Source organism: Megalopta genalis, chromosome 6, assembly GCF_051020955.1.
Source record: "Megalopta genalis isolate 19385.01 chromosome 6, iyMegGena1_principal, whole genome shotgun sequence".
Classification (NCBI taxonomy): Eukaryota; Metazoa; Arthropoda; class Insecta; order Hymenoptera; family Halictidae; genus Megalopta; species Megalopta genalis.
In genome coordinates, this window is record NC_135018.1 from 12,389,854 (window position 1) to 12,413,521 (window position 23,668).

A 23,668-nucleotide genomic window follows, 5' to 3' on the forward strand; every position below is an offset into this window, starting at 1 on the left:
ATCTTCATTGATTGCTTACCGAATTTCACGCAATTATATGATTCAGTTTTTAAGATACCCGAGCACCTTATCTAATGAGCAAACCAATAATCCACGTTATTATCGTTCAATTGTATTAGTATCTTGAAAAAACAAATCTAAGCGTGATGTAAAGATGGACAGGGAACGTAATGAAGATTGTATCTGGAAATTTTTTTTTCGAGAGGATCGAATATTTATTTTTGAGATAATTGTTCGCTTCGCGTAAAGTTACTAGTTTTTCCTCTCCACATTGCTGGTTGATTGCGTTTTCTTCGAAGATGGTGAATTTCACTGGAGCGCGTTGCATGAGAAAAACTAGCCCAAGGCTACAGGGAAATCGCAATCGTACCTTCTCCAGGCATCTTGTGTAATTAAGTTATGCCGACTTATTCTTCACTTTAAACCCGGAATTGAAAACGCAAGTTACATGACCGCCCCACGAGAGACAGGAGTGGAAACCGGAGAATTTCCACGGTTAACAAAGCGCAGAATACAGCTCGGTCGTCGCAACTTTGTGCCGTGGCCTCGGACGCTGGCTAATTAAAAGCATGCTCCAATTAGCCCGAGATAATAGGCGTGTGTTCGCAACGCAACAACTATGACAAGTTTCGCCCGGACCACGAGATTTCTGATAGTGCCGCGTGCCCCCCTGCATCCTCGTGTTTTCCAATCTCGCCGCGCTCGACTATAAACGATCCGATTAACTAAATTGCGGGTAATCCTTGGCTGATATTTTTTCGGGCAGGATTCGCCGCTAGGATCTCGATTTTCGGCCCGCTTTGATCCACGCGCCGATAAAAGCCCGCGCAATTTCGCGCGGCGGAGCTTTTATAAAAATAACAAACGATCAATTCACTGCCATTGAATATCCGATGTCTGCAGAGAAATTAATTACTGTTTGCTGCTTTCAGTGAAAATCATTTATAATTAAAACATTTGAAATGACATCTGCAGCTTCTACAAGACAAAACCAAATTTAACAACGGGAGGTCTTATTTTTCCCGAACATTGCAATGCATGTTGTAACTTTCAATTAGTAACTATTTATAACATAACAGGGTGGCCACTGAATAACTGAATGATATCAAACAAATATAACTTTCCGCAGTATTTTCCATGAAGTGACGCAAGGTTTCAGGTCCTAAACGTTGGACTTCGGCTCCAATGTTCTTCTGATTAAGTTCCAGAATTGTTCAAGATTTATTTACGTTCTTTCAAGCAGTCCCACAAAAAGAAGCCTAGGACCATCAAATCAGGTGAACGCGAAAAAAATTCAGTATCAGAATGACACTAATATGACATTTCTCCAAATAAATGTTCATATTTTGCGACGAAATAATTTTCTTTTGAAACCTCGCAAGTGGCATCTTTTTTTTGGTTTCCGTCGATATCTTTCTGTAACCTATAATTTCGTATCGATCATATTAGCGCAAGTACTATCCACATACCATTACTTGATAACTTGTTTGGACAGTAACTCAGAGATGTTAAAATTAGAAACGAGCTTACGTTGTGGCAAAATCTATCATGCACAATGGCCTAACATACTGAAAGACTTATTACAGTGAAAGCAATCTGGAAACGCCTAAAACATTTAACACCTGCAAAGAACAGAATGGTTATATTTGCAGACAGTCGTAATCTGTATGTTTTAATTAGTCCCATTATTCCGGAAGTTTCATCGCGAAATGAAAGCGAGCAAAGAGATAGTACACGGTCTGCCACAGTTTAAAAATATCCTCGTATTTTTTGAGCGCACTCATCCGTTGCCATTCCGAGAGAGTGCTTTCAGATAATAGACTCGCGCAAGAAAAATGTATTTCAATTTGCACAGGGTGCGATCGCGCTCGCCGCACTAATTTCTCCTCATTTTCCTCCTCTGGCAGTTCACTCTTAACTGACTTGAGAGGAAAGTGCTCGGCCTCAGCCAGCCCATCCGGGCGTTCCTCTAAATTCCCCGAAACGTTAATGGTCCCTCTAAGACCCTAATGTAACGTAAAATCATCCAACGCAAACATTTTCGGTACAACACCGCCGCAGAATTCCCCGGATTGCTGTACCATGAAACCCGGTTTAGTACAAAATACCCGACTCCTTTCAGTTCTTTCATAGGTCCATCGATCGATAACCATTCGCGGACGAGCATAGCCGAAACGCGTTTCAAAAAACTTCGCTTATCATTTAATCGAGCCGATAGTCGTGGCAGCAATTTTCTCCCAGCTCGTCTTCGGTTCGTCGCGTCGGTCCCGGGACTGGCAGTACCGTGGAATTTTCCCGACGCATTATTTTCAGCCGTGAAATCGTGCAATAATGCGTCCGGCGGCGAGGCACACGAAAATGCTGTTAGCGCTGATTATTTTCGACGATAACAACTTTTCGACGGGTCGGCTTTGTTCGCTTCTATCCAATTTCCCTGGCAGCCCGGCAGTAGACGTCGAATAATTCACGGTGATCCGCGCTGGTGCCGTTACGCGTTATTCAGTCGGGTTCTGACCAAAACAGAGAGCGACGAATCGCGGGGGACTCAGTCATTAGCACCATTGGTCCTTTTATTAAGCCCTCGCGCTCTCCTCACAAATATTTCCGCGGAATATCCTCTTGTAGTTTTTACCTAGCCTCGTTTTACTCTTTGATTTCTCCGATTCTGTTGCACTCGTAGTCCCGCGTTTTACATAAGTGCGTCAAATTGCACCACAATCGTGGAGGATTCAAAAGATGGTGTGTCTAAATCATCTCGGTCGCATTATTAAAAAATTATATAATATTCTTGTAAATTTCATCACACAAGTGCGTCGAATTGTTACACGATCGTGGAGTATTAAAACAATGTGCAGCATATAAATCGCCCATAAATATTATTTGAATCTCTCGACTCTTTTTGTCGAAAATATGAAACTATTGAAAATGTCAAGAGTCTGCTTAAAATATTTTTATTCAGCATCAGTAGACTGTGAATCTTTATGTATAACATGAGCAGAATCATAATGAGATACACAAAATAGTAAAAATTTCACAATTATTTAAGGTCATAGCTATGTCATTTTTAAGTCATTAACACTGTTAAGAGGAGAAGTACGGTGTTATTTAACTTCTGTTTCTTAATATTAACGAAGAAAATTTTTATTTTAGGTAAAAAAAATCCATAATCACCACTCACCATATTGTCTAAGTTAATCAACTAATTGTGAATATCTAACAAAATCGTTAAAAAATGGAGGACATGTTAAAACAGTGCATACATGATATACTGAAAAAGATATATTAATTTGTTTACATGTGTGTAAGGAGGGAGCGTGCGTGTGCTTTAAAAATGAACGAAACGCAGCAATTAATAGAAATAGTTATTAACCCCTTAATGCACAGTTTTTTTTAAAAAAACCGGCCAAAAAAAATCAATTTTTTTTAATGTAAAAAAACACAATTTAGAACGTTGTCTTGGCAAGAAAATTACAAAAATACAAAAATAATCAAAATTTTTATTGCAATTTTGGATTTTGATAAATTATTATTATTGTTATTATTATTATTATTATTATTATATTTTATTTTACATTATATTTTAGTAAAATATATATTGAAAAATGAGCGAATCAGAATCTGAATATGAATACGCTGTCGGAAAGCGGCTCACAAGGAAGAGATAAGTCGTAAGTGATAAGTAGAAAAAGGATATATTTTATACTTGAATAAGTAAGTGTTATAGCTTACAATCCCATGTAAATGATAAATATCAACAAAACGATTGTTTTCTTTTGCTTTCACATCGTTATTTTCAATTCTCGATCGCATTCGAGTGTGAAAAATTATAACAACATAAAGTACAACGCCGCTCGAATTATCTCGAGTGTGCACAGTTTGGCCAGTTTAGCGCGCCCGAGTTAACTCGAGCGTGCACGTTAAGGGGTTAAATACCGTTCAATGACGAGACCTTTACCAAAAGCGCGAAAAGTCTGTTCCAATTCGGGCAAACTTTTGTATTAAACATCACTGTGTTGTATCGCACGTCTATTTTATTACAAAACCAACGCTGTGAAATAATTACAAAATGGGAATAGAAAAATGAGGTTACTAATCTTGTATTGTAGGAAATCTTTCCCAATGACGGTTATTGTCAACACAACTAGAACTAGCTGCTTAAGCTCATTGTAGGTTTAACCCATTTAGCTACTCTATTGCTGCGAAAATGCAGTTAAACATCGTAATAGATGGCATCCATCCCGTTAACAAAGAAAGCACGTCCTTTTCGACCTTTCTTCTGTGGAAACAGTTTTCGTAGACAAAAACTAATCGTGAATTGCATAACATTCTATTCATCTTCTGTTAAAACACTATGGATCATAACCCGAATGAATCGTCTCGGAGATGCACAACTTGTAAATAATAACTAACTATACAGGGTATCTCACCTAACTCAGCATCCGAGGAAAACATTGGTTGTTTCAGAGGAGCAATTGTTATGATGGATACAAAAATTATATCTTTTGAGATTTTAAGATAATCGAAGTTATTTTTTAAATGGTATGATATATTTTTATCTTCACTGTATAATAGCCGAGGCGATGAAGAATCCAACGACGTATGATATTATGACCTTGACGTGACCTTGAGTATGATAAATCCAAAAAAGTAGGGCAATTGGCGTAAATAGTGAAATAACGATGACATGATCCCCCTAGGATTTCAAGAATCGTTCTTGAACCTTGAAGAATGACTGTAAACACTGATGCAAATTCTCCTCCTTTCGGTGACTCTAATCAGTATGTTTAAGAAATTCATTGTGATCTATTCGACTTTTTTTTACTGATTATGAAAGATAACATTACTTTTGTGAAACGATGGTGTCGTACAGTGTTGCAGAAAAGATAGAAATGATTTTAATTTATGGCGAGGCTAAAAAGGAACTGAGTACAAACAACTCAACTATATGCAGAAAGATGCCCTAAGAGAGTCACCTTCTTGACAAAGTTATGACCGTATAGTGACCTGCTACTGAAGAAGATACCGAAAATTTTGTTGAAAACAGTTGATATTGGTCTTACTACAAGTTGTTAAAAAATTGCACGTTTGTTTCCAAAAGCAAACAAAATTGTTCCCAATGCAAGTGTATGTCGAATATTCCAACGTCATATCTATACCATATTTGCTTACATCAGGAGCTTCATGGCAACAATTTTGAAGAATACTACATTTCCTATATCAAAATATGGAAGAATATTGAATTCTAAGTAAAGAAGTATTGACTTTTATAGCTAACGAGTAATTTCGTTTTATATTTTAAAAAGTTTCTTCACGTAATATCCAATTGCAGATTTCCACAGGTCACCGCGATGTATTTCATGATTGTTAATTTAACAATTTCATGCAGCCCCGCGCGTATCAACATCAATTGCATAAAATTCCAAACATTCTGTAATACCTTCTCCATTGTAATAACAAACATGATGTGCCAAACAAATAATGCAATATCTGATATATTATTTGTACACATTATTAAAAAAGTGATTAAAATCCAATTAACGTAATTTCATGCTATGACGTAAACATTCAGCTGTTATTTCTGCTTCGATTCTTGCTTTGAGAAACAGTTCAGTAATAATGATAATAAAGTGCCTTTATTTTGCGCGAATTACCACGAACGAAATAATATAGCTATTGTCATAAAATCGTGCATAAAGCAACGGGAATATAATGACGATATAAGTGGGCAAAACGCGTTTTATTCCATCAGAGATTGAGCGCGTTCAAACGGATAAATCTACTGAATATTTTAATGGAAATGACGAATGATACGAAGCTGAAGCTTTTTTCAGCTGACAGCAATGAAATATTACCAGTGGATTATCACAGACAGAAAAATATTCTCGAATTGAATTCGCGTTCGCAATAATCGATAAAATGACATATTTTATTGGATCGAGCAATAAAGTGTGTTCCGTTTTAATAAACGTTTTAAATTGGTAAACGAGAAGGTAGGAAATGATACTTGTTCCAATTTGTTCTACATTTTACATACAGCGATATAAGCTACCAAAAATATTAAAACAATTTTTAATAAAAACGTTCATGACCAATGCCGAACATATGTGATGTTCACGATCTCGTAATTTACGAATGAATAGATAACTTAATTTGATTACAGTCGGTATTTTTAAAGTCGTCATATGTAGTATAACATCCAGCAAATCGTCAACTTGTTTTTCTACAATTGTTTTAATATTTCGTAATAGAGGCACGTTGCATTTAATAAATTAGTCAAGTAATGAAAATGAAGTGTTAAAAGTAGGAGTATTATCTTGTAACGCGAGACGGAACGAACTCTCTGCCGTATCCATTAACCCCTCGAGGACGACGTCTAATCTTCGTTAGCTACCGTTAATAGTACTTTATAATCTATCTACGTATAATATAAGTAACATTCATCAGTGGACTGCGGATTTTCATGCAAAATAAACGTTTTCCAAGTCACTTGTAAGAAAATGAAATTAGACAAATTCATATTTTGTTATTTAATAATTTGAATAAGTCGAAAATGATATGGCAATGTTCTCTTTGTCTGTGACGCGACTTCACAGTTTTTTATTTAATCTGTTCATTTTCGTCATGAGTGCACAAAATCCGCAGTCTATGATCATCAGAGTTAATACAGCGTACACAGATATCATCCCTGAAGGTTTAACGCTACCAATCCCTTTTACTACGAACCACAAGGGATTCTCTTACGGTCTCGTAAATGGACACGCCACTAATTTCGATCAAGAGCTTCCCTATTACCGATGCATTTACGCGCCTCCGCCCTTTCGTCGCCGCGTTTTAAAACGTCTGATCGCATTTGCCGCGAAATTCACGGGAGAAACAGCTCTCGCGATGCCGTCGCTGTTCGTGGAATAGCTCGACTTCATAATACGGTTGACGAGGCTAATTACCGTGGAGCTCCTAGGGCGCGCCGCGCCGGGGCGATAATGAGACACGCTCTCCCAGAAAACTTCCGCGGCTTGGTCGAACGTCTCCCGAAGTCGATTAAGAAATTCGGCGGCAGCACATCCTGGCTTCCGGTGCAAAGCTCCGGGACGTCCCTGAGGTTTGAGAACGGTGGTGAACGTAGAAGCGAAGGTAGGAACGAGGAGGAGGCAGCCTCGATATTTCTTGTATGTGTTTGCCCACGACAAACATGCGCCCCGGGAACGTCTGCATGCAAAATGGAGGTCGAAGAAGCAAATAAGGGAGGGAACACGTCGCGTATGGGGAAATTCCGATGCCGGTGGTTTTGTTGTTCACGACAGAAATTAATTCAACTCGTATATCCTTCGATTTTTTAATTAACCAGGTATTTCGATTATTTACGGTTAGATTGCGAATTTTTCTGCATAGAAAAATTGTTTATGTTAATTGCAACAAACAGAAGCCATGTACTACTGGGAAACTAAAAGAAGGAACTGTACCCACAAGCTAAACGATGCAAGAGGCAAGAGGAATCAACCAATCGCTCCACCTGAACCCTCTCTCACTTTACAAATTCTGAGTCATTATTGGCTAAGTTACACGATAAACAGAAGACGTGATTAGATGAAGAGGGCGATCGCTTTCCCTTGCCCCTCGCGTTGTTTTGTTTGACGGAGCAACCGGCCGATTTCCTCTGCTCCATGCATCGTTTAGCTTGTGGTTAGAGTTCCTTCCTTTAGTTTTCCAATAGTAAAAACATCATTATTCTGTTAATGGTTTTAATAAGCTGAAACTAATACATAGGCACTTAAACACTATTAATTTATCTACTTTACATGGCACCTTCTGATTTTTGTTACAAATGTATAAAATCCGCGGTCTGTAATCAATAGCAAATTTATTTTTCTCCACTATCTCTACTTTAGATCAGGGATCTCAGCTTTCGTCCAAAAATGACGGACGGGTCCCAGGGTGGGGATACGACTACACGAAGATGATACACGATGTGAAAATCGTTTTTCTAAAAACGCCATTTTGGGACGACAGGTGGGATTCCTACTATAAATTACAGGAGATAAGATACGATCATGAATTTTATTTCTCCTGTATTAGGTCTTTTTTCTGATTTCTCTTTATTTATACATGACCTATGTATTATGAATTATAATTTAACATGGAAAATATTTTTCGTCATTTCGAGAAACTCTCTTATATTAAACAATTGCGCAAAAATCTAAAACTTCTGCACACACCTAATCAGCTCTTTATAAGCATTTCATTTAAAATTACAGGATGTACACTTGTTTTCCTTTCTGAGAATATACTGAAAAGGAATTTGTAAATCATGTATTGATTTTATGTAATGGAAAGTGTTGCTCTAATTAGGAATAAAATTAAAATACTGTTACATTTAAAAATTCATTGATCAGCTCTGTTTATTACAGAATATTTCGTCATCGTATAGGAAGTATAGTGTGCAGAGACAGGAAGAAATCTCCTGAGGCAGGTGACGAATAGAGGGGATAAAATCTGGTCGGTTGCACACTCACGCAATGCTCCACAGCTTTGAAATAAGAAACTTTTCCCACGAGTGCGAGAAATAATGTTCTAACATTATAATTAAATCAACTAGTAAATATTAACTGCATGAAATTTTTTCTAAAATTATCCTGGAACGTTTCAAATTGACGAATACGTTTCTAATTGCCGGTAGTTATTAAAATATTTAATTCGTATTTAATTAAAATGACATAAAACATAATGGTGTTGCACGTTGCAATTTGGCTACGTCAAATTAATGATTCATTAGTCATTATTCAATATTAACCTCATTGTTGTGCGACCCCGTTAACAATACTATTAACATTTTAAATCATATAATTACAAAGCGTGAAGAAATAAGAAACGAAAACACGACATGTATAGTTGTCTGATTAAATGCTGATCTCTGGGTTAGCCGTATTTCCATTCAGTACACGAAAATATTTCCACTAATTGGACGGTCTCCTCTTGCCTCGGTACGCGATACGTGTACGAGTTTCGTGTAATGCGATCGCGAATACACAAATTGTGTTGAGGCACACATCAGCGTACCCGTATCGTTTCTATGTTCTTTTGTAATAATCTCTGAAGTGGCAATCACACAAAACGTAGTCCACTAACAGATAAGCACGCCGATGCGACAACGGTGGACACTAATCTCCAATTTGGAGCACAATCTACAAAATCCGAAATTTCGGATATTTCCGAAAAGTCCGAAATTTCCATGTAAAGCCAATCTGTCTTTTGCTGATCTGTTTAGAATTTTCTTCATGCCAATGAAAAAATGTTTGGCACAATTCTGCGATTAATTAAACAAAGCTTATACATGGATTTCATAAAAACAAATACAACATTTATGTAGAGAAAATCGTAACAATATAATTACAATACAAAACAAATGTGTTTGCCACAATTTCTGTTATGATAGTATATATATAGCAACTTCAATTATATATATATATATATATATATATATATATATATATATATATATATTATTTATACATATATTTTGTTTTAATAATGTCAAATTAATGTAGACCTATAATAAATATGAACTTTCTTTCTCGAGTAACCGCTAATTGAAGTTGCTATCGAAGAAAACGTTTTGCAAGGGTAAATTAATCAAGCTTTTGGAAGATGTAGTTCTTATAAAAATAGGCACATATACAGTAAATTCTCCCTAGAATGCCCGTCAGACACTCAGAGACACGATTCACAATCAGCAAAACAGACAGCGGCCAGCTTGCCAGTGAACATTAATATGAATACATAGTAATGTTAGAATAAAAATGATGGCTTAACTTTTTTATTTCTAATTTTTTGCCACGATTCGATTGCAATTCGGAGGCCACATGACACGATTCGAAGGCAATTCGGAGGATACATGACACGATTTAACGGAGATTAGTCAGGTACCTTGTAGCTTCGCGGTTTTTTTTACTTGACTCACATCCAAACAGACCATTTTGTGTTGTAACCTTAGCAGACCTCCGTTGAACCTTAGCATCGATCTGGAATAAATTAGATAGGCGTAGTCACAGGGAAATTCACAGCAACCTGAAATTTGGTATTTCCGAGAGAAATTGCTGTATTTTTAATGAAATTGTTGAATAGTTTGTACAATTCAATTCATCTCGCGACTCTGTAATCGACGGCAATTACGATCGCGTACTAGACGCAGCAGCACCTCATCTTTCCTGATCCCTTTCCAAGTTGCCATCCCCAATAAAGATGAACGATTAGGTGAACAAGAGCAGCAAATTTATAAGAAAATGCCCGAATGTGATTTTCTTCAAGTGAATATAAATTAATGAGAACCAGTGAGAAAAAAAGTTTTAACAATGCATGGTAAAACTCCCTCAGCTGCCATTGTACACCAGTTAAACCATCTAAATAATTCGCAATCGACTGCTAATAGCAATTTCGTTCCGGGTTATTCAAGCAACTTTTTCCTGGAACATTTAATAATTTCTGGAGTGGTTCCGGCCGCGTCATTAGTAAAAAGTGATATGAACTCATCGCATAATTTATGTTCCTCCGTGAACGGTTCTCCAAAAAAAAGGCAGCCTGCGCAAATATTTTACGCGTCTCGACGCGAGTTGCTCGCCGCGTCGTCGACGCTCCGCGATGACCGACACCGTACCGAAACAAAGAGAGAGAGAGAGAGAGAGAGAGAGAGAGAGAAGGAGAGAAAGCATACACGTTCTTTTCGTTTCTTTTCTCGTTTCCATTTCAGGCGGAGCCGGCCTTGATGTACGACAGCGTGCAGGTGTTTGCTGTGGGATTAAGGACCCTGGAACAGTCACACGCGTTAAGGCCCGCGAACATCTCCTGCGAGCTCGAGCACCCTTGGGACGGCGGGCTGTCTCTCATCAACTACATAAACTCGGTGAGTTTCTGCCCAAGCCCTTGCAATGGTAGTTCTTTAAAAAATTGCGGTGAATGTAATCTTCCCTAATTCGCGTCGCGACGCTGCGATGCAGTGCCGCGTGGCGCCGAGTTCTCTACACGAGCTTGTCGCTCCTCGATATTTCCATACTTGATGATGCGATTCTCGTGTTCGGCTCTCTTAGGTAGCGGGGAGCGAAGATTAATCATTCTTTATAACCCGTTTACACGAACAACCAGAAGTCAATGTATTAGGTCGTGTCGAATGAAATGTCTAATTTCTTAATAGTCATACATATTTAAGTTACAAAATGTTTATTTGAATTAAAAGAGAATAATTTTTCCTTGACTTTCAAAATCTCCGGTTCCTTCTTGAATAGTGCCTTCAGCTAAAACCATATTAAGAGACTGTAAATCTTTATGCAGAGTAACAATTTTCAACGTCGATTCCAAAGGATATTTGTAGAACAATATAAATTTTCCTTGTCGGCTCTTCCAGAAGCTAGTAGACATCGAGACGATCACATACAACTCAAACATATAAATAATAAAAACGTTCGGACGAGAAAGTTCACGAAAATGTAATATTATTGAGATACTGCATGTTAATCATGCATTCCATTTATTGTATTTTTCGGCTAGATGAAATCGAATTCCTTTAGATAAAAAGATGAAAGGATGCTACGAACATCGTGCTGTCGTTCGAAATAAGATTCTTCTCCCGAATACGTGCGAGATTAATGTCACGAGATATGAATATTATTCTGTAATATATTCAGAAATAGTTGGACAGAAATGCAGTTATCTTCTCTGAACGGAATTTAATGTAATGCAATATCTTCACATATAGCAAGAACAATATTGTAGGAATAGCCGAGGAAAGTGGAACTTGCGAAGGAAACGTCTCGTCCCTCTTGTGTTTACGTTAATTCACTTTCTTCCAATTCAGTAGTAAATTACAGTACGCAAAGCAGTCGATCAGATGTCAGTGGCAGCTATACTTACAAATCATTTCATATTCATCTCTTTATAGACCAAACAACTGCAATTTGCATTGAAAGAAATATAAATACAACTAAAACTTACTTCAGATTTTTGCAATTACTTAAGATTATTTAAATTTTTCAAGAAAATGTAATACACGACCTTACAGTATGTTTTGCAAAATTAAGTTTATTGTCGGCTCAATAAATATTAGATAATGTTGATATAGTAATTATTTCGACCACTTTAACAATTTATCCCGACCGTCGCTCGGGCAGCATGTGCTTACATGCACAAAAAATTGGTCTGTTAAGTGATTAATGGACTACAAGCCTCAAGTGCTTACAGTTGCCTTTATCTATTAAGTCTTTACTGTCAGCATATATTTATTATCACGTAGAACATATCTCAGATATAAGTAACATTGTTTCACTAGATATTTAATGTTTACAAGTATCATAAATATCAAATGTACAATTTATTTATGACTTCTTAATATACATTTATTCATTTCACTACAAATTTTATGTAATATTAAAATTTCTTTCATGTGTAACGACAAAATAATTTCGCTTATTTAAAAAGTGAGAAGAAAAGAAAAGGATATTATTAAATACGTTCAATGGGGTAGAAACATTATTTCGACAAGCTTGCACGCATATCGATCGATGTTATTGGAACAGTAACTCGATCCGAGTTGGTTAACGAAAGCTCATATACCGCACGATTTTGATAATGAACAAGCTCGTTAAAACGGAAATGACTAAATCAAACAACTACAATTGCAAAAGCGCGTCTAATTGCAGAGGATCCACTTATTAACAAGACAATCATATAACGCAATAACAGGCTAATAACGTCCCCCGGATAACTGATTTTAGTTTTTACGTTTTGCACGGGATCGAGTGTTGTTCGCGTATCGATTCGCCCGCTGTCACTATTGTCGAGAAGTTCTGATCCGAGGTGTTTCCGGCCTTTCAAATCTGAATCTATCAGAGCATAATAATGCACCAGCATACTATCGCTTTGTGCATAGATGTCGGACCAGCTGAAAACCGATTTATTTCCATCAATATTTTATAATAACGCGTGTTCCGCACAACGATATTCGCTGACGAAGCTCGTATAAATTGTTTCAAATAATGTACGAGACATACTCTACTCTTTGACTAACCGCGATTTCTCTTGCTTTGTTGTGTGTTCAATTTCAATGCGACAGGCCCAATGTAACCCTTTGGTCTATTCAAATGTCAATCATCCCAAAAGCAACAGGCGCTGTAAGCTTTCGCATTGCCATATATTATAGTAACATTAAAATATAGAGGAAACTTTTAAACATGTTTAATATAGGTGATTGGATAAAATTCGTTTATTTTCTATCACTTCGATATGGCCAATTTTTACATGATTTTTTAATATAACTTTCTAGAGAAATTTATTGAGAAATACGGCTTTTCCTATTTCTTTTTTTAACAATTCTTATCAATATATTATCAGCGCATGTGTCATTATTTTATTATTATCTACATACTCCCCCAATATAATGATCGTAATACACCGTAACAATGTATATTGTAAAATTAATACGAAAATAAATAGATAATTAAATATTAATATGGAAAATGCTAACAAATTTCTATCTTGAATAAAATTTTACTGTACATGTGTACCATACATGTACCATTTTACATAATAATGTCGTTCGTATGTTTCATTAACAGTATCACGAAATTGCAATGTAAATTACACTTCGTTTATTAGCAATAACAGCGTGTGTAGTTTATTACATAAAGTATATGCTATCATGCGTGAATGACTACGATTGCGTGTGCAGAAAACATACGTAGTGCACAATATTCGTACCAAATTTTGTTTCATCTGATCTTGTTTCCACATACAAGGTGTAACGAGATTATATGCCACACTACCATTGATAGAAATTTAAATAAGGAAGGTTTCGCAAAATTGACTTCGATTATGAATTTCAAAGTCAAAAGGTCAACAGTTTTTTTTTTTAATTGCATCGTATTCTACACGTATTCTACGCATATTCTACTAATATAGTAGATTATTCCAAGAGTAGAGTACGATGCAATTAAAAAAAAATTGTTGTTCTTTATACCGGAAATTCAAGATCAATTTAGCAATGTCTTTCTTAGTTCGCTAGAGTCCACTAGACTGAGATTGTACTTTCCCTTCGGGCCGCGACAGTCACCGATGACTGACAATAAAAAATTTAACAAATTATATGCTTTTATATAAATAAAGTTTAAATAATTTGACGATTCTAAAATAATGCACCTAAATATTACTTATTACCAAAAAAGATTTTTATGAGTATTATCAAAATACGTTATTTGCAAGTTTCACAGAATGTTGTAATGCGAGTTAAACGAAAAGGAAGACAAAATAGGCTTGCCGAGGCTGTTAGCACAGTGATACATGATGGTAGTCGCGATATATAATTCTTGTGTTACTTCAGTTCTTCAGCTGTTTAATTGAAAACTGTTTGAAGAAGATCCTAATTGAAAGAAAAAGTACGTTTAATTTTCTGTCTTACACGATTCGGGAACTTCGAGTACCTATAGATTTTTTTTTTCAATTAAATTGCTACTTGCCGGAAGACATTTTCCCCAGTGACTCGTGTTTGCACGACGATACTTTTACATTACGCCGGACAATGTAAACAGAACAGTGGAAATGGTAAATACAAAGATGAAAAGAGTACTACACAACCAACTCGCATTAAGTAAATGATGTTATTAGAATTATAATTCTGTGGATTTACTGACGAAAGAGTGCCGATTTCTTATTGGTTCATGCAAAAACCAAGACTTGTTTCATGGTTATAATATTCCACTATATGCAACGTATCTTTTCATCAATTACGAACACAATATCATCACAGAAAATCTTTAAATTCTCTGAATATCATGCTACGCGTTACGGCTTCAAAAAGCAACATGCGAAAAATGAATATTATTTTCCGTATGTGAAATACGGACACGATGTCAATGGTTTGTAACAATGAAGACGCAATTATACAATAATGCAATAATAAACGTAAGTTGTCACTGTTAGTCTCTAAAATCGATGAAACGCATCTTTCTTGAAATAATTACCAAACATTTCTTAAATATATTACAAATTTGTGTATTACTCTCATAAAAGTTCGCAGAGTTGGATATTTGGTAAATGAACTAAAAAATTTATTTAATAACCAATTAGGATAAACGAAAAATGATTTTGTTAGACAAAATGATTCTGGTGGTTTCTTTTCAGGACGTTTTCCTTTTGGCCCAAATAATCCTTGCACAATATTCGGTGGGAGTAAGTGAATGTATCAATCATAATTATGTATTGAACAAATAAAAACGATTTCTGGAATTCAAACTACTATAAAATGAACGTTATCATGGATCAAGAAGTAAAATGAAAAATTCTTGCCGTTTAAATAATTATGAGGCGTACTGCATACATTCATTTCGAACGATTCCTTGAAATCCATAGTATGTTATTCCTCGTACCAGAACGTTGATTCACCCCAATTTTGCAATTATCTGTTAGCTATTTAATTAAACTGGTCCTGATGGCACTCTGTATCGCGAATTAGTCCGGAATTAGGAAGTTCTTGCAATTATACTGAAAGCGAGTTTCGATAATTTCCTTAGTAAACCAGCCAACTTCGTCGGTAATCCAAGCGGTCTCCGATGAGACCAGCGTCCGAAGATCTTCGCGATGGTCCCCCACGAGGACACTTATGGACCATCATTAATTTAATAGCGAGATGGCTAAATTCCAATATCGGTGGTTCCCTAATAGTCTCCAGATATTTGCGCTGTCCCCGCCTCCATCGGATTCCAGGATGACAAAGTGCATGCTTCTAACGCGTCGCTGGATAACGGAATTCGATTTGCGTGTTAAACGCCATTTCAACGTTCAGAATAATGAGCACACAGGATAAATTGATTCGTAACTCAGTTTTGTAATATATTTTCGGTGCAACATGTTATCGAACAAACAATACGAAATATCGAAATTAAATTCTTCACAAAAGTAATATTACCGTTGGTACAGCTTATTTGTGGTAGCAATAAAAATATATATGTGAAGTCTGACATTAATGAGTTCCAGCCTCCATTTTCGCTACATAAATTATAAACAGAAGTTAGTCAACGTAAATGGAGCAACAAATAGCCATCGAAAAAAATTGACAAAAAACGTTTTTTAACGAAATTGTCATTTTTTGCTTATAATTATAGAATATTATAGAATATCTGAAATATTTTAACTTTAATTCTTGTTAAATTATAATGATGTATGAATTCAGATTATTAAACAAATAATCCGTACGGCATACGATGTGAAACAGGATAATATTATTTTTCAAATTCAATCATATTATTCTTAGCCACGTTTCTTGTTGTTTGTGCGATACCATGCCATTTGCTGGAAGGCTGATTACAAATTGAAAATCTCTCAACATAAAACAACTTTTTAACATTATTTTTGAACTAAATATCATTATATATGAGAAAGGATGGTTATCTCGAACGAGTAACCAGATCTAAAAATGTATTCAAAGAGTTTCATTAAAATTATTTATGTCTTTTTACATATGTCTGTTTTAATTACTTTATACGTATACCTACATTTTTATAGTTTCTACATTTAGCATAACCTGACATTTCTATACAATATTGATTCACTTTTTGATATATTTATCAGAGTACTTAAAACAGCGCTGGTCTTATCTAAGTTTTTTTTATCAACGAGATTAAAATTTGATCGCCAAAGATAGTTCTCGTTAATCCGCTCCTATAGAATTTTCTATTATGCATCAATTATTCAAAATAAGCGTCTGCTCAACTTCACAAGAGTGTAAAACGCCACATTGATAGTTTTGCCACATTAGCAATTAAAACTTGTTAGATATTCAGCAAGTTTGAAGTTAACATATATTATAAAACTTTCAGCATATTTGTTGTTTTCTACTCATATTTAACAAACCTCTGAACTTTTTCAAGTTCTTTAGTTCCTTCGCGTCCCTTAGTTAATTCGAAGGATTATTTGCTCCGTTCTTTCAGGTACGTTTTGTTAAAGAAAGCTTTAATTTGGCAAGTTTTTAAAAGATCATTTGAAAAAAAGTTAATTGTAAAAAGAAGTATGGAGATATCAATCGACTATTTACTAAATCTTATTTGATTGCATATTTGTTCGATAGTGTTGAATAAAATTTTATTCATTAGTCTTGATCTCCTATCCGTCATCTGAATAAAATTTTACCGAATAGTGTATGATGAAACGATCCGATGAAATGACGAAGGACAATTATCTGTTATGGCAGAAAAATGAAACACGCGTCGTTCGACTGACGCAACTGACATTCCACGAGGACAATTGCAAATCTTCCGATGTAGAACGAGCGTTGAAAAATAATCGACCGCAATTATCGCGGATTTGCGTTTCCCGTAAAAGCCTAACGATCCATTTTCCGCGACGAAGCCGCCTTACTAGCGCGTTTCCAAAATGAGAAAAGAAGCCGATGACTCTGGTCTCTGCCAACCGAGATAAACAGGGTAAAGGAGCGAGCGCGCGCGCGCGCGCGCGTGTGCCAAAATTTCGCCAGAAAGATGCTCGGAAAAGCGTACGGACAAACAACGCGGAATAGCTAATCCCGCGATAAACGGGTTTGGAGTACCGCCAAGTAGTTTTACGGCTTGAACGTTATCGCGGCACGCTTTCGAAGGGAAAAAGGCCCGTTTATGCACGGCCAGCCTCGTTACCGCTGTTAAACCGTAAACACCGACGACGTTTAAAATTGTTACGAATCTCTGATGTGAAATTGCGGCTCCTATCGCACATTGTAATCCTCGCGAACACGCCTATCATAGCAGTTTTACCCGTTGTTCCGCGGAATTAGTAAATCATTCCGCGAGTTCCGGGCATTTCATTGACCGAAACGTGATAATAATTTCGAGCTATCCACTTTAATACTTTAACTGCCACACCAGAGAGTATCTGCGAAAGACACGCAGAATCAGGACAACTTGTTTAATCGTTTGCTTTATAATTTATTTTACACCTGTGATGATTATAGTCCTTCTTTGTGAGTCAAAACTTCCCAGAAGGAAATGAAAATTATATGTGTATTGTATGTCCATATTTTCCCTAATGGTTCCACGTCCGGCTTTTTTTCGGGACCAGAGCTCGAGGCCAGTCTTGACCGCAACAACAACAAATACAGAAATAAATGTAGCAAATGTAATTACTATGTTAAAAAAGTACGGTAAGATAATTGTAATAATAATGGTAATAATAATAACGGTGATAATAACAACAAAATTTTAGTTCATAATATCTGCATACATACGTTTCGACTGGAACGTGGGAATGCCCGAGAACGACCAACCGCCGCGTCGGTACTACGAGAAGGTTAAACATCGATAACAAGGAAGTAGAATTTTTTTCCAGGTGCAAAAGAATTGATAACGTACACATTAACTAACTCTGTACAAAATCTTCGTCATGAATCTGACTCGTTACGAAGTAATTGCTTTTGTCACGCTCTCTCTCTGTAGATCCTAACGAAGTCACCCCCTTCCCCCTCTACCCTCACTCTTTCTCCATCCCCTCTCCAGCACTTCCTTTTTCTCCTTCCCTCTTTCCCTCTCTCTTCCCCTTCAACCCTCTCTCTTTCATGTAGTAAAAATTAATTCTCACATTTGATCAAATATTGTCTCAATCATGTGTGACCGATGTGTAATTTAAGTTTCTGAAATTAATTGAATTTCGATTTTGAATTGGAATTTTAGTTTGGCTTTGATTCACATTTGAAGCTGAATATGAATTTGAATTCGAATCCGAATCTCCGTATCTCCCAATCCGAGTTCGAGTTTCGATTGCAGTCCCAATTTAAATTTGATCTTGATTGAATTTGAATATATAGCATATGTTCCAATGATATCTTTTTGCCACCGTTTTAAAGAACCAAATCGAGTTGGAAAAATAAGGAATGAATAAGGTTTAATGATTTCATGAATACTGGATCATCTCGTAAGGATTGCGGTTTATTTTACTTTTACCAAGGAGGAAAACCGTGTCACTTTGGCTGTTAGTTGGTGTTAGTAATAGTCGCATACGTCTGAGTGGCAGTGTATATATAGTTCAGGAAGAGAACCTACTGGCGACCGAAGCCTCATAAATCATCGCGATTTCGTGGCAAATCGCGCATCGAGCTGTTTATACTCAGCGCCGATATGCTTCGAATGTTCCGCAATGTGTTGACTGAAATGTTGAGGGATAAGGAACGCGTGAGAGCAACAGAATGACGATTGTCGCATTTTCCTGTTTCCCTTGTCGTTGCTTCTCTTCAGCATGCGCGTAGACCAGTTGTTTCTCTTGATCTCGTATTTTGTCGATTTATCTCCTTCCGCGAGAGACACTTTACGAGAGGTTACTTCGTAACTATTATACAGTAGAGCTTTCGTGCATCCAAAGTGGTAGAAAGCCGTAAGTGTTCGAGAAAACCAAATTTTGTAATAATGCAATGAATTTTTTATATGAGAAATGCGTCTAAGAGTTGTAAATAAAATTTTCGTGACAATACAATACATTCTTATTGAATCTAAAAATGTAAGTAAAATAAAAATTTAATTCAAACAATTTAGAAATGTAAACGTCATGGTGAATTCGAGCAGCAGTGAAGAGCTGAATAAATTATTTTAGGGAAATGTGTGCTCTATGTACTTCTGTACAGATACTTTTACTGCCTGCTGCATATAAATGCAAACTAATTAGCCGCGGACTGGCGTAGCAATTAAGACTAATCAAATCCTGAAAGATAAAGGTTTGGTCAAATGTTTGTACAATCAATATATGCTTGACTGCTAAATTGCTTAAACGTTTTATCGTATGGACCGTGCACAGTTTCGAACCAAATGGAAAATGACCGTATTTGTATTTCATTGTTAAGACTCCTCAAGAAATCCTTGTTTAATGGAACTGCTTCAACCTCGAAATCTTTTGCTGCGGTATTACTGTTGATTTTCTCTATTTGACGAGCATTATTTAATTGACCGTGGCCAAAACCGCAAAAGCCGCATGACCTCGTCAGTGGCGGGTCATAAAGCCCCTGCCCTGCTACGCTGTATTGTGTCATTGACCGATTCTCATTAATACCTTTCGATGACCTGAATTTCAATCTCGCAGACTATGAACATGTATCTTTTAACCCTGTGTTAGGTGTAAAACTGGATGTAGCAGATCGATGTTTCTTCGACCACCACCTTTTATTACTATCTAATTAGGCTTCCTAGTATATCTTTATGAGTATTTATATTAATTTTCATTTCCATATTAGTAATATTAGTTTTCTATTAGATTAGATTTTATGCGCTTATAACTAATTTGATTTAAGCAATTTTAGAATACGCTGAAGGCTATAAGAACATATCACTTATGTTGGCTTCTATGACAAGTTGAAGTTAAAAAAGTTAATTACACTACTTCACTTTTCTTATTACAGAAACACATGCAAAATGGCGATCTTGTACTTACTTTAGTGACTAAATGTGTGTGAAATAAAAAACGTAAACATGTCGTATATACGTAAAATCCTACATTAGCATGAGATTTTTCTATTTTGAAAACGTATTCGTTCCACTGCACAAGTCGTTGCCTGGTAACAGCATTTCTGAATAATAGCACTATGTTTGAAAATATTATGAACTATCGAAATTATTTATGACTACATTTCCATTATTTATCTAATATTATACTCTACATAATCTTCACCATTTTCACGGTTTTCCCGCACATGCTATATCGATAATATCAATTTACTCAGACCACACCACATCGAAGTTTTCCTAAAACGTAACGCGATATCACCGCGTCAGAACTATTTCAATTTCCTACCAATCAACTGCACTAAGAACAGTCGAATCTCCGGTGTCTGTTCATTCAGTCTCTGTAGAATGGAACTTCCGTTGTATGAACGTTCTCTGACATCACGGCCATAATGTGATCGTTGTCTGGTATGAACGCTCTTTTATGTGAACATTCTATTATAAAGAGTGAGTCATTTAACTCTTCCATTTTACTTCTTCTTCTAAACTACATGTTGTACAGAAATGTTTCGATACGAAGTGAACACGGCAACAATTAAATTTGTTGCTATTTTCCTTTACGATACTGTATGTAATTTATTTGGCGACATTTTCTCCACAGTCTCATTGAAATTGGAGAGATCGCCCCCAAAAGTAAATGATTCCCCACTTTTCACTATGCGAAATATCTTTTGTATTTTATAATTCGTCGTGGTTCAAGTCTCGTACTTTGCGTAGCGATAAAACCGAATGAACAGAAGGTCTTATAAAAATTGAATAGTCATGAAACAGAAGAAACTAGGAACGCTATTTGGCTAACGACAAAATCGACGAAAGTGCTACCAAGACCGTCTGACCTTGAGAGGTCGACAAAGAAGGACGAAAAAGTGAGGGAAAGAAAGGGACAAACCGGCTATAAAAAAATAATTATCTCTTATCTAATTATAAGTTGATAATGAATTAATAAATAACAATATGACAGAGATTAATGATAATAAATAAATAATATCAAACGAAAGTCATCGAAAAGTAAGCTAAACTCCAAATAAAACTCAGCACCCTTATTTTTCCTTCCTCCTTCGTTGATCTCTCAAGGCCAAACCTGTCCTTGGTGGCACTTTTAATTTACAATTTTGTGATCTTTGCAGCATATGGTAGAAGTACAGTTACCGAAGCCAAAAACGGAATTCCTAAACAAAAGATCGACCGCGACAAAGGACCAACCACGAAGACATTCTGCTCCGCGTTATCGCTTCGATTATTCATGAATCCTGTCGACATTACGGCGACATACGAAAGAAAAAATGCAAAGCACGCGGCACGAGAGTTCACGATACTAGCACGTGCACGTAATCGGATCACGAAGCGTTAAAATTGTGCACTATGGTCTTTTATCACGGCCGACGGGTCGCCGGATCGCGGAAAACGTTATCTTTGGCAAACCGTCATCGTACCTGGCGGAACGCGCAATGTTTTGGACGAACGATCACCAAAATTGCTGGCTGTCACGCTTCCCTAATTTTTTGTCCGCCCTTGTGGCGCATATTTCGCTCCACACGGTCTGCACTCATGTCCGTTTCTCTTTTTCAATCTACTAGGACTCCTTTTTTTTCCAGCTCGTTTCGTCCACGTCCTCGCATAATCTCTTTCGTTTGGCTTCATTACTTTTGCTTTACTTCAGACTTTAATCCGAATTTACAATTAAGAGCTCTTACTGATATATCTGAATCGCACGAAAAGAGAATGAACAACGTCGTTATCCTTTCTTTGGGATGATTAAAGTATTGCTGATTCCATTGTGTGTTATATTATGATTATAGTTTTTATTTTCATATTTAACTCACCACCGGCATTCACAGGGCTGTTTTATTCTCGGGCATTAATTTTTATTCTTCCAGGCTGTAACAAGATCGGAAGAACTCTCAGATTCTTACTGAAGTTTTTAATTGAACGGGCAAGTGTTAACGAATGTTCTAATTTATATGTTTAAATTATACTTTGTTATTACGCGTTCTTACAATTTATTGTTTCACATATCTATAAACGTTTCTACTTTTTTATTCATTTCATGCAGTCATTATTAAATACGTAGATTCTAGGCAGATTCATTGACTATTATTAATATTATATTTAAATTATCGATGTGTACATATAATTCATAAGAAGCCTGATGATATAAAATCTGGTAACACAATTATCATATTCATTACCAATCGCGTGCTTTTCCATCAGAATATTTATGCTATTTTCTTTAATTGATGTCTTATATCCTCTACATATTTCTCAGACTATGATTTGTCCAAGGATACAAAAAAGGCACTTCAAGGTATTAAAAGCATTTTTAAGAAACGTTCTCCTGAAAATTACATGCCAATATGAGCAAAGTGCGCCAAAGTGTGTCGTTAAATAATGAAAATTTAGCTCCCTCAAGCGATTCGCGAGAAGCCAAGCCAGGATTTCTGACAGTCTAACTAAGTTTCAACCCTCTAATGGGGCAATTCGACGCGATCCTAAATCTTGAATCGTAATATTACGGTTATTCCGAGCATCTTAATTGAACCGAATCAGAAGTAATTGCCACGAGCTGGCGGTAACTACGAGAACACGATTGCAGCAATCATTTTATGAATTTGCAACTGCCAATTAAAATTCTTTGAAGAAGAAGATTGAAAACTCAAAGAAGATAATTTCCAAGACTAATTATCACTTCGGTCCTTACAATCAACGACTTCAATATAGCACGGGTTACTTCTGAAGCTGACGAATGAATACTATTTTCGAGAAATCCAAGAATTTCAGCGATATTCTTTATCTATTATGTATCGAAAATAAAAGATCGAGTGGTTTTTCATGGTGTGTTTAATAACATTATCAAATTCTTAACATTGTTTCGTTCAAATAAGAGAATTCTCCACTGCTGGTATTTTAAAAAATTTTAAGTTTTTGTCACGTCGAAGACTACGTAGAACCTTATTATAAATGCAGGCGTACAGCGTGTGTAAAAAAATGGTAATGCAATTAAAACATGGATGATTTTACGCGAGGAGACAAAATTTCAAATAGAATTCTTTTTACATGAAATAACTGTATTTGAAAATTCATTGAGTACTCCGGCTATTTGAATAAGAATCATCTGGCGCGTCTGTTCATGACTTGCTAGTTCTATTTCTAATGAATATTAA

General features: G+C 36.2%; 1 protein-coding gene across 9 annotated transcripts in view; it reads left to right on the top strand.

Annotated features, from left to right (window-relative positions):
* Positions 1–23,668, top strand: part of LOC117225760 (glutamate receptor ionotropic, kainate 2) — a 221,495-nt gene that overhangs the window by 141,744 nt on the left and 56,083 nt on the right. For all 9 annotated transcript variants that reach the window (XM_033479510.2, XM_033479517.2, XM_033479526.2 and 6 more), the window contains exon 8: positions 10,742–10,894. In XM_033479510.2, coding sequence (XP_033335401.1) covers positions 10,742–10,894 — 153 coding nt within the window. The remainder of the gene's footprint in view (positions 1–10,741; positions 10,895–23,668) is intronic.